Below are 13512 nucleotides of genomic sequence, written 5' to 3'. Positions count from 1 at the left end.
GCAATTACGAAAAATTGATAAATCTGAAATAAAATTCTAACATCTTGAGACGTAAGTGTGAAAATTTGGCATGAATTAATTTTCTTTAATGTTTTTTCTTTTCTTTAACATATATTGTTTAAACCAAAATTGAGTGGTTTTCGAAACGCCAGGCGTCAAAGTTATGATTAAAAATCTAAAAGAAATAATTATTTTGTTTTGTAATGCTACTGTCTGACCGTAATCTCGTATCGGGAGGTTTTATCGGGCGCGAAATTAAAATGAGGCAAAATTTTCTATGAACAGTGAAGATGTCAGAAATATGCGAAACCTATATAAAATGGCATTTTTTAACGCCCAGTATGCCAATTTTGGTGACCACTGAATGCAGTTAACAATATTAATCTGAATCACTACCAATATATTCAAAACGTTTTAGATTAAATTGAAATAGAGGTCATATAGAAAATCACTGATTTTAATCTTATTGTTTTTATTGACTTTAAATCTATAGTAGCAATAAATTTCGTTATTTTGTCTATGATTTTTGTTTGTTTGTCGTATTGCAAGGCTACCATAATTTGTTGCTATTGCAATTTTAAAAATCTTAGTATCAATAAACAATTTTTGTATTTTCTACTTTTCACCATTTGTTTTAAATAAGTGATGAAGGGCCAGTGACAAGATATGAGGAAGCACCCTGGGTAGATTCTCATATAATCCAGTAAAACTGCACAGAAAAACAACACACACTTTGCCAATGTAACGATTTCTCTATTTAAAATTGTGAAAGTTTAACGATGTGGAAAATAGCTCCCTTGTCCAGGCAATATTTTGCCTCAAATTAGTTTTCTTTAAACATACCAACCATTGTACGAGTCCTGAATAATTTGCACATTTATAATTCTGTAGTATTAGCAAAATCCTCAGTTTACAATCGGTAAAATATTGGATGGCATTTTAAAAGCTAAGCTCTTGATTTGTTTAATTTGACCAATAATTAGCAAACCATTAATTTGTTAAGTAACACTTGGAAAGCGTATATTGCAAAATAGTTTTGAGTTAATTAATTACATATGGTGAAAAATTATTGATTTATTAGTCAATGCCATGCCATTCACAATCCGAAACGGAACATATAATTGATGTTCATATGAAGAAACGTCAAACTGAGTTTTTCAATTAAAATAATCGATATGTTCCATAGCTTCCATCAAATAATTAATCTCGAAATGGGTTGAAAAAGGTCTCTTTGGGAAAAAAAATCGCTTATGAGACCTTTCAATATCATTAATAAATAGCATAGCACGAGGCAGCGATCCGATCCGGGAATAGTAAAGCTTTTTTTAAATGTCCGCCTCATCAGTCAACTCAAAACCTTTAATAATAAACCACTTACTTATGATATTAAAAAGTCAGTTTCGAAGCTTTTTAAGGGCGAAGCAAATCAATAGTATCGACAAATGCATTGTATTTAATAAGGTCTTATTAATAGATACAATACAATTATATTTAGTCCAGATCTAGAAACCACCAGTTTATCAATATTTTGATTCCTTAAGTAATTAATCTCTTTGCAGATTTCTCATTCGACAAATACAAATAATGAACGTCAATAATCTCAGTATTTAAGTTTTTCAAATAAGGGCAAATTTATATAAAAGAACTGGAACGAAGAGAGTAAACATTTTAGTGCAATAATTTTTTAATTTTTAAGCGTGCTACAATGAATGGTAGTCAAAGAAAGAAAGCGGTTAAAAGTTGGAAAATCCTTAACTGCATCTATTCTTAACGTTAATGTATAAATCTAAAGCCTCTTTGAAAGAAACATGGGTCCTTGTATTCATGCCAAATTGCAGGTCCCAACGATAGTGCTAGTTTCTATGTTCCGTAAGCGATTTACACAACTTTCCTCGCGTGCTTGACTCATATTAATCAAATTTATAAAATGCTGCTTTTTTCCTGTACTTTATTCGGCTCCTCTACCCTAATATAGTTCTAGAGTCGGTTTTGCGTTTTTGATATAAAACTTTTTTTATTCCAACCGAAAGGTTTTTCCCGCAGATCGCAAAATTACAATGTTTTGCGTGATAATGGTACAATTCTCTCTTTTGTTATGTTTATCGTAAAAATGCTTTAATAGTCTGGGATTACAAGATGTAAGTCAGGGGTGGAACATTTGATATAGCCTTTTATACTGAACTGACAAGTCTATTTCGCTTTCATGGAAAAAGATACGGTTAATTTCAGAGCTAAATCGTTGGTTTGTTTTTCTACTGTATTTACTTCCTCCAATCGGTTTCCAATTTGCTGAATCAAATATCCTGGCGCCAGCTTGTCTCACCGGAGGAATTTCATTTGTTTTGAAAATATGCAAAAGTTGTTTATCGGTTTACAGAAAAAAACCCTTTGACCTCTCGAAAAAAAAATATACAACTGGATTTTGGGTTTTCGATTGCGAATTGTTACCAGCAAGCCTCTGCTCGCCTTAATTGGCATCGATCTTTGCCGAACATTTATCATTTCAAATATTCGGAAACAGACTACATGTTCTGATACTTCTTGATGGCATTTCATTTTTCGGTTTAACGTAAGGGATATTTTAAGGGCGTCGTTAGTAATGCCAATAGTTGCGACAATCTACAGGGTTACATTTTTTGTAGGTCCATTTTACACGTCGAATGTCTTTAGTAATTAAACATTTAAATTCTCTTTCATTTTTTGTCTTTTGCAATGTTTTAGTGTGTTGATAAGTGTACTTATCTGCACATTGCATGCAAATTTAGTGCTTCAGAGTGAAAATTTAGATCACTCCGTAGGTAACGGATCTATGCGAAAATTTTAAAAATCGTTTCGAGCTACGGTCTATGTTTAAGCCATTTATCTTGGAATTGTGTTTGTTGTAAAGTTGAGAGCATGCCGAATTTTCAGAAATGGTTTTTCATTTTCTACCCTGCAGGAACTTTATCTGCAGAACTAAATTTCTCCAAAAACAGTTACTGACCGTTACATGGTTACGATAAGGTATTGAAAAGCTTCAGACACATCTAACGAAAGAAACTTTCTGTTAGGACAAGTCTATGAATAGGCTAATTTTTTTACGATTTACTTTTCAAATGCACTAAGTTTTCTTCAACAACTGTAATCAATCCAACAGCAGTTTGCATTACGAGCTGAAGTTCCTAATTGATTATCTAAATGCAAAACTTTCCTTTCTCAAAAAGAAATATTTAAAACTTATTTTTTTTAACACCTTGTAGGCGAAATTTTAAATCGTTCATGCCCTGCAGTTATAGACACTGTATTAAGTCACATGTAGACATTTCCGTTATTTTATTAGGTGAAACAGCTCAGATGTACAATACCAAATGTACCAGATGCTCAGTAACTTGATCAACAGCAATTTTTTTCCTTAACTTATTCATCCTCCAATTACACCGTCTCCTGCCTACATTCAGTTAACGAGGGAAGCGGTGTTGGGTGCGAAAGTAAAAGGAAAACAGCTCATTTTTTTTTCGGTGCAAACTTAGCGGTTCGACTGTTTACTGTGACCATCCTATGTAAACTTGGCTGTCCAAAAAATAGTTACTTGAAAGTAGTCAAGGTATTAAATACGGCGTTATTGGAAGGAATCGATGGCTTTAGTTGCAAATTCAGTATTGGTTTTACATCATCGAATAAATTCGAAGTGTTATACACATGGTAGTGTCGTAAAGTACTCATGAATTAATGGATATCTCTAATTTCAGGGTGACGGTGTCATGGCCTGGCATGGAAAAATTAGGCCTGGTTTATTACTTTTGCTTTTTTCGTTCGTTGTTATATCGGAGGCGACGGCAAAAGCTTTGGGTAAGTACCTAATAAAATTTCCTATTAAACTAGCTTTTAATTACATAAATCCCAACTATTCAACAGTATACATTTTATGGACAATCAGCTCAGCATTATGGAAATTATTATGCCTATTTTTAATCACTAAAACATCAAGCGTCAAAAGTAAGAAATTCATTGTTGAATGCTATAAAGGTTTTATAAGCTTCGGCGACATTTCCGCGAAAGCTGATGCCTAAAAAAGTATTATTTTTAACAGTAAGAGTGTTATGAAAGACAACTTAACAACACTTAACACAAATTGGTTGTGCCGCGATTTTCTGCAAGGTAATCAAAATTCTGATGTAGTCGAGAGTCGAAAATGACACAAAGTGTATTCCTCAAGATTATTTACCTTTTAATGGTGGTTGGTATACTTAACTGATGTGGTATTTGACAGCACCAACAAATAAACATAATGACATATTTTACTGCCTCGGTTCTTGAAAGTTTTTACGGGAATTTTATTATTCCAAGAAGACATGCAAAAGGTGGTACATTAGTCAATCTTCAATATTTTCATTATATTTCTTTCACATTTGCCGACTTCGTAAAATGCCGGTTTCTTAATCATTCTCTCATGTTCAATTTTCTGCCTCTAAAACAATTCCATTGTTATTTCTCATTTTTTGTCTTGAAGAGTAAAATTACGCACTACATTGTATAACTTGTACAGTTTAGTTAATAAGATTGTTTTTTGTTAATTATTTTCCGTTGTCATTATAAATTAGTCAATTTTATTTGCTTGACTAAGGAGTAATTACTGAAACATTCACCCTAAGTTCGAAGTTTTGACCTACAGTTCACGCTGCTCCCCCTTTATTTACTTTCTTGCTACTTAGTAATCTCAATAAAATATATATTCCCGGTTATATTTACAAGTTGTTCAACAAATAATTATAAATCGTATTAAGTATCTATAGAAGGAAATGTTGGACCTTTTGAAGGATTTAATCATGGACATTGAGCCTACAAAGTTTCATAATTTCATGCATAAAATAATAGACTTTAACCACATACGGAAAGTAAAAGTTTTACTTGTCGATGTGAATGCCTAGGGAATATCTTAAAACAAGTATTCAAACTTTGTCAGAGATATGTGGACAAAATATTTATTATGCATACATGTAATACTACAGAATAAGTTTCAAAGTATTTATGCAGGAGTAGAAAGGCTAATCAGTGCCATATTTTTGGCCCAGGACTATTAATTTAAACATGTTTTAACTGATTGTAAAATTGTGTGATTCTCTAATATTAATCACAAGCCAGACCGTTATCACTCGATCACTTTTCATAACTTTCCGTTGTTTCCTTTTTCACATGCAGAATAGCAATTACATTATATAATATTTATATACTGAAAGTTTCTAACTGCACATGCTATCTATCTTTTCGAGATGGAATAAGTTTTTCCCTTATAAACCCTTGGAGGTTGCTGATCCAACCCAATTTTTAATGTAATCCTTTTATATATCGATCATTCAAACTGTCTGCTTCGGAATTTTTTGCGGGGATAATATATTACCAGTGGAAAAATATTAAATTATAAAAAAAACAGAGCGGCGCATAACGAAATATTCAATTTATTAAATGCTTTACATTCGACCGTAATTCAATTACTATGTGTAATTGTTCCATATCCGTGTCGTTATTGTTTATAAAGTTGAATCATGAGAGAATTTTTCAACATAAATGTAAACAAAATTGACCAAGGTTGTGACAGAATTGCTCAATGGAGTAAAATAGTTCATCCGTTTTGTATAATCCACAAACACAGTATATACGTGTTCAAATTAGTGATAGAGAATTAAAGCTGAGCAAACAAACCTACATCTCGCCCAGTGTCTCTATATGCTTTGGTCGACGCAATAATCCAACGAAATTAATTACAGAGGCTGTCCTCTCACAAAACATTGATATTCACCCCTTTTGTGTAAAGAAGCTATTGGTGTCTACAAGCTAGAAACGCTGAAACACTTTAATGGGCCTAATTTTTTATTTCCGATTATAATAAAACTTTTTATTTTTGCCTATTGAGTTACTGCTGTTATATTTTTTAAACAGCTTCCTAATCCCGTACATAATTGTGTTTTTGGACTACCTGCCGTTTAAATAATGGTGTATTTCATCCTAGAGTCGTGCTGGAATAAATTGTTCCATCTTTGCCCTTAGGTAATATCTAGCATAATTCCGTTGCTAAAATAGTTTTAACAAGGGTGAAGCTTTATTTAATAAGACTCACGGTGATTAGCTGCTTTATGTCTCTATCTTTAACCAAAATGCCCTTAAACTTAATCTGCGATGCTTCGTACAGCCCTGAGTTGAAGCTTTATTTATACTTTATACTTGTTTTATGTCGAGAACAACCAATCTGGTAAAAATAAATTTAATTAACTATTCTATTCGGTTTGAATTTCTTAGAGCAATGTTCTCAAGCCAGAAGCTCTTACTTCACCTCCTCTCGACTTCACAATTTTAGTTGCTTTAACTTTGTCAACAAACCAGTTTTAACAAGAACAAAGCTCTATTCATACCGCAAGTAATTAGTTGCTTTATGTGACCTATACCCAACATAATAATTAATTTAATATGAAATACTTTCTATGTACTTTTTAACGGTAAAAATCCGATGAGCAATAAAAAAACATTTAATTTTAATAGAATGTTTTACGAGTAGATCAAAAAAGCATTGCGACAAATCATAGTAAATTTACCATAAAATTTACGGCGCCAGATATAATAAACGCAAAAGTAATACAATTTATGCGTTAGTTCCGAAATACGAAGCGGAACATAGTTATAAAATTTATTTAACGGATTAATAAACATAAAGTGATTTTAATTGTTTGAAACGCGAAAAAGGCGAAACATTTATATTTAATGACATTGATATGCACTTACTATGGAGATTTTAGCTATTGAGGGTTTCAGTTAATTTGCTGATATAGTGATCACAAACGAACGCTCCCAGGACCGGTTTTGAACCTATTAGTTCTCATCAGCTAAGCCCTCCTGGTTGGAACTAACAGGTTCGGTCCTGATAGTGCTTCTCGTGACATACACAAAAACCTGTAGGTACTTCTGCCATGCATTTATGAATGCTTTAATGTTCCGTTGGCAATAAGATATTAACATTTAATTACAGCACAATTAGCGGTAAATATCCAACTGTGCCATAAAACTACTAAGTTTGACCAAGCTAGCAAAATTTTGCAATTTCTTAAGATATGTTTTATTCGATTATTTGCTCATTATTTTCGCGCACCCCTTTTTATTAACCTGTAGACAAATTCTACATCTGCTTTGAGTTTTATGTTTTATTAAATTAGGTAATTAAACATTTCAATGGTTTATTTATCAAAAAAAAAAATGTTTTTCTTCAACAACTACACATTTTATAGAATGGAACGAACCTAGGAAGATCGTTTATCTACTTTCGTTTTGTTTCTATTAATCCAATAAATTATGTTATTTTCCTAAACAACTAAATTTATTTGGAAATAAAGCTCGATTTGTAGCCAACTTTTCAGACCACTCGGTAAATCGGTTTTGTAGAAATATTATTTATATTAAAATATATTTTTGTCTTCACATTTTAAATGGCATATACTTAATTTACAATTGATTAAGCTGTTCGATCTGGGCGATCTGACTTGGATATACTGGAACATTTACTATGTGTAATCAATTTGTAAAATTTTAAATGCTCTATTATGAGAGTAAAGATTGGGTTGGAACTAAACCATTTCACAAATTTTAATAATTGCTGATTCCCCATAATACATAGTCCGTCTACTAGGTGGCACAAAATGCAAATAAATAACGAACGTTAATTAAAAAAACACCTCGCAGAAGACACTTTTAAACCACTCATTTCTCTCATAGCTTCAAACTGCAATGCCAACGATGACACGAAAAATATAAACAAACAGCCTACATTCTTGGATGAAACAGTTGTTAATTTGAAATATGTTTGTTTGCATTTGTTACGCCATCGTTGATATTACTGCCTGAAGCTATCAAAGACATACTTTTAAGTTTCCATAGCCTCACTCGAGGTCGTTTTTTTATAAACGGTCGTTAATATAAATGTAGAAAAGGTATGGCCTTGCTAACATTTCATTAAGTAATTATTCAACCGTGTGTCCAAAAAGGCTTTGTTTCCTTATATCATTAATATTACTTTTCTTATGCCATTAACCCATTTGGACGATGTGAATGTCTTTTGGTTTTTATTGAATTCTTAATTTAACGAAATCGAATAATGAGAAATTCCTAAATTTTGGAAATCCACGAAGTATAGTAAATAAGCTCGCGTTAAGTTGTTTTTTGACTGGTGTTTGAAAGCTAAACTTTTGGATACATGCGGGTTGATTTGAAACACATTAGAAAATACATTAGACTGGAACAGTCATTGCATGTTAATTTTGGTGTAAATGGTTTTGATGAGATGAGTTTTAGAGTACTTTTTCAGGTTCCCTTTTAATTTTTTGGCGGGGATCTGGGAAAGTGAAACAGAAGCGTGATGGAAATTGTATTCTGCCCACACGTTTTCTCATTTGAACTGACTCACACTGACCATTTTTCTTATAGAAGTACTCTTAGGAGGCTGACGAGTTTTGCAACGGATTCAAGTGCTCAACTATTTACTTTTTTGTCAGCATTTCCGTAAGGGTTCAGAAGGTTGTGACAAGACTTTACTGCCTTTTAATGAATCACAAGAGGCGCACTCCAAAAACAGTATCTAGTTTGACATAAATTTCGTTTAGTGACGGAAAACCTTAAACAAACAGCCGCCGAAAGAAGTTGATTTTATCCGGAACACTGACAAAACCGGCTTTTTGTGGATACATGTGTTTTATATTTTGACATGGCCTACCATATGGCCCTAGTGAATCCTCTTTTACGCTATCTAGCCATGATACATATGTCGCTAAATCAGTAGCGTGATAGTCCCAGTAGTTCATAAATTATAAGGGACATTTGACGATGCTAGGAGTGTTCATTTGACCTAGTGTTTCAGGATGTAATTATTGTGCCCATTAACAACTGAATTTTTTACGACGACGAAGCCACCGACCAAGAACAGCGAATGTGGCGGAACCGCTTTTTTTATTTAACAGATTGCGTTGGATTCCTATTTTGAAAGATTAAAATTTGATTTATCTCAAAATTGCAGGATTACGGAAATGGAATTGTCTAGTAGGATGTGAAACATTTAATCACATAAACATTATAATACCCCAATTTATTGGGAAAGCACTTCTACTAGTCGAATTAATACAACAAGTAGCTTGATATATTCTCTTGTTAGCCAAGATTAATCGGTAAATACATCAAAAGTTTAACTACAGGGGTGAAACACATCGTAAACCTAGGGTGATTACCTCTGTAAATCTTCTCCCCTCAAATACACAATTTCCGCTACATGGGCCTTTTGAAACAAGGCGAACTCCATTCTAAAATAGAAAAGTGTAAATGTATTCGAACAAACGATACTTTTCGACGCTATGCTGATGTCATTCCGAGATTTATGACTGGGTCTATTCAAGGAAGACTTTTCTTTTTGTCCCTATTGCATAAAAACCAAAAATGTGTCGCTATATTATATTCCACATTTTTATAAATAGCATGCTTTCAAATAAAGTTCAACGTTCTGAATGAATCAATTAACAGTTCTACAGGGAATCAGAGTTGGCAATACATGAAACACGTTTAATATTTCGATATTGCATATTTCATATTGCTAGTTAAATTAGGGAATTTGATACGTTTTAGTTTGTCAATTCTCATGATTTCATCATTATTGGGGAATACATTATCCACAATTCCATGCATGTAAGCTGACTAAAGGATATAATTATGGATTGAAATGTTCAAATCCATTTTGACCGACTCCTAAATTACGCATACACATACGAGGATTTCATCAAATATCCAAAATAAAGTTATGGTTAGAAGCGTGCTTAGATGGATATGCATTGCGGAGTTCCCTGATCGCTTCTATAAACAATAGCAGGAAATCATTTACATTCAGCAATATCACTAACATTGAACGTATTCACTTTTAATTAAATTGTCAAAGCTTACAACTACGACTACAAAGTTTTGTTTAAGATTTTTAGGCGTTGTCAAGGATTCCATTTCTGTCACCACCGATTTTCGAACAATACAAATCACAATTCATCCGATGGAACGGACGAAAACCTTGCAATTTATCAGGCACAACCAATTCCAAAATCATTCTCTAGTGTTTTAGTCTATTAAAATCCAAATTTCTCTCTAAGATCTAATAGCAGCAGCATTTCCCAGTTATTATTTTTCTCCAACGATTAAATTTAAATAATTAATTGGGGTAATTTAAAAAAAGCTCGACCTATTTGACCCCTGCAGTTAAATAATAATCTTTGCAATTAATAAACTGACCACACAATAACAGGGTTATATGCAACATAAACACAGACGGACCGCACCGAAGCTTTATAACAAAATTCTTCAAACATTATTTTAAATTCTAACCTTCGACTCGATAAAGATAACACAACCTTAGACCTCACACCATTAGAATGTTGTTCATATTGCCGCTTAAAAGAAGAAATAGGCAAAGTGAAGTCAACACTTCACATGCCAGAATTGTATACAATTAGTTCTTGAAGTTTTACTAATCGCTTAACAAATGTTGATGTCTTTAGATTATTTTCTTGTTTTCCGGCATTTAAATTCTCCTCTAAATAGGGCACAAGATATCATAAATTCACTCAAATTGTCTAATCAAGTTTTTTATATAGATTCTGTTTAAAATCAAAACTACCCACTTCTTATGACAAATTGTGCTTCTGTTGTAGATATGTTCCATATGTTTGACGCGGATTCATGACTTCATAGCCTTTTTGTTGGGTACTTTGCCTCAAAATGTTTCACTTTATAATAAAGACCGTTGTTCTCACGTTTTTTATTACAGATTGATAAATAGTGCTCTTTTTTGAATTTATCCGTTATTTTTTCTTTTAAGGACAAAAAGATTGAAGCGAAATAAACAGATTTTCGACTTCGCTTTCGCTGGTTGCACCGAAAATAAATGTCTTCATTTCTTCTGCTTTTTTTTATATAGACTGATTAAAATGATTAAAGTAATTTTTTTATTGGTGCGAAAAGTGTAAAAGATACCTTGTTTGGAAGCAGGTTTAACAGTGCTGGACTTTGGAAAGATTGGATCACTTTGGAAGTTTTTCAAAAAAAAACGAAAGTTGAACTCTTCTTCTTTACTTGTTATTTCCCATAATGTGTACTGTTTGAGTTCAACTCAATAAGTAAAATTTGCTCCTAAATGTTACCTGCAAAATCTGATCCGCTTTCAATATTTAGAAAAATTTTCAAAATCGAGGGTATTTAATACCCCCGATTTTGTAAATATCACTTTACCTTGTTTAGACCTGCAATGCGAGTGTCTTGGAATAAATTCAATAAATCAAAGGCAGATCAGATCAAAGGACTTCTAAATTGCGCTCTTTTTATTTAAAAAAATGTTAAAAAAATTGTTAAATGTCTTTTAAGCGACAAGAAAATTCAAATTTTATATTTACTACACGGGTTAACACCTTTTAAGGAAAGTCATGAAGTCATGAAAAGTATAGTCACAAAAAGTGTAGTAATTTTTAAAAAATGTCTCAAATTTGGAACACGCTATACACATTTTTCATACTTTAAAAAGTTCACAATTTAAAATTATTTTTGATGTGCCTGAGCAAATTTCAAGAAAAAACTGTTTTTGATTTACTGAATTAATTCGAAATTAAAAACTAGCACTGTGTACATTTATGATTAATACTTTACAGTGATAGATTTCACAACTTATAGGACAACCTTTAGCCAAACCGACTGACTATCTCAGGAAATTAGACAAATATTAGCCAAACTTATAATAAACTATTTACTATTTAATAAAGGTTTCCCCGAAAACGCGATAAGTAGTGTTTGACAAAACTGTCGTAAATAAGATGCAGAGTTTGTTTTTACCATACCGGTGATAAGCGGACTTGTCGGTTTTTGTTGTCCTTATCCTGTGAGTGACCCGATTGTTTAACGGTCAGTTTGTGTGAATTAAAGTGATATTATTGACGATAAAACGGCATATATAAACAGCAGCGAGGAGGTAATGAACACTGTTTTAGTGCAAGAAAACTAAACTTGCTTGCAAGTGACGGCAACTACATACTTTCTTTAATACTAGTGACAAACATTCCGTGATCAACGTTAACAATATGTAAATGATTCTGTCTACTCAAGGTGTCTTCGTAACTTATTCGAATTTCGATATTAATAATTAATATTCGAAAACATTTAACTATGCTTTGAGCAGCTCTTGACGAAGTTATATCAAGCTAACAAAAGTTGATGCAGAAAGCGCTATTAAAAATTATATGTATATGTTTTGGCCGACTTCTAGGAACGCTAAAGCAATGTAAATTAACTAAGCGTTGCTTACATGGTCCGTTTAGACACTGGCTCAATTAACCCCATATAAACATTTGCATCTTGTTTGTTAACTTCTATCATTTTCGTTCATCCATTGAACGTTAAGAGTATTCAAATACATATTGAGCAAATGTTCTGAAATTCAGACCGAAACGAATTATTACAATTAGTTCGGGGGATTTGTAAATGGGGAATAATTGTTAAGGAATTCATCTTTTGTATTCTATTGCTTCCTATAATTTCTAATCGTCGCCTTAAGTAGGAGAATTCAATCAAATCCATACGAACTAAGGTATAAATACTTCGAAATTATTTTTCTCTATTTGACACATTTCACAGACACGTTATTCGGTAAATAATAATGATAGTGTTTACAGATTTTACAAAAAAGTTAGTATTCAGTATATAGTCAGAGTAAGTCATTAAAAGAACAAAATGAAGTATTTGCGTGCTTGATTACCATTCCATTATTATCATTGATAATTTGAAACTTATTAAGTATTGTCTGATATTTTCCCGTTTCTTGCAGGTATTTAGGTTTAGCAGCAATTATCATAAAACATAAATAACCTGATTTATGAATATTATATTATTTTGTGTCGTTTGTTTCGTTTATTCTTGATTAATCTTTTTATATCTTTATGATTGACAAAGGAAATTCGGTGAATTATGAGTTAAATGAAAAAATAAAATCTCAAGAGAGTAGATAGGTAGAGTTTGTACCAAACTATTTGGCAGTGACGTCATTAGTTGAGACGCCATATTAAATTTTACTCATGTCTGAGAGTGGTTCAAAAGATTTTCTTTCATATTGCGTGGTTGCCCGTTTTAGCCTTTGTTCCTGAAGATTTCAAAAGGTTTATTTTTGTGGAATCACCTAGGATTGTTATAGCACAGTTTTATGGAATCTTTATTTTTCATTGTTGATAAATTTTGTGTCTCTTTAAAATACCAGTTCACTTTTTACGAGCTCTGTCCGCCAAAATGGCATTCAAATAAGTTGATGCAAACTTGAGGTTAAATTTTCAGAATTTAAACAGTTAATTGGGAAAATAAATCACATTCTCCCGTTTCGATATTAATTTGCCTCTATTGTGCAGTAGTTAAGTACACTGTTAGGTACAGGCGTTAACTGTGAGCGTTAAAATATGTTACTTTCGTCGTGGAAAACCTGCAGTCAAATTA

At 32.3% G+C, this 13512-nt stretch overlaps 1 protein-coding gene across 11 annotated transcripts in view; it reads left to right on the top strand.

Annotated features, from left to right (window-relative positions):
* Positions 1-13512, top strand: part of LOC109533797 (latrophilin Cirl) — a 128126-nt gene that overhangs the window by 46651 nt on the left and 67963 nt on the right. For all 11 annotated transcript variants that reach the window (XR_002171560.2, XR_002171559.2, XM_019899216.2 and 8 more), the window contains exon 2: positions 3729-3828. Coding sequence is in view for 9 of the 11 variants with exons in the window: in XM_019899214.2 (XP_019754773.2) it covers positions 3729-3828 (100 nt within the window). In the remaining 2 variants the exon portion in view is untranslated. The remainder of the gene's footprint in view (positions 1-3728; positions 3829-13512) is intronic.

This window comes from Dendroctonus ponderosae, unplaced genomic scaffold (assembly GCF_020466585.1).
Source record: "Dendroctonus ponderosae isolate FM_Combo_2020 unplaced genomic scaffold, Dpon_F_20191213v2 Dpon_F_20191213_1, whole genome shotgun sequence".
Classification (NCBI taxonomy): domain Eukaryota; kingdom Metazoa; phylum Arthropoda; class Insecta; order Coleoptera; family Curculionidae; genus Dendroctonus; species Dendroctonus ponderosae.
This window is presented reverse-complemented; position numbering and strand designations above follow the sequence as displayed.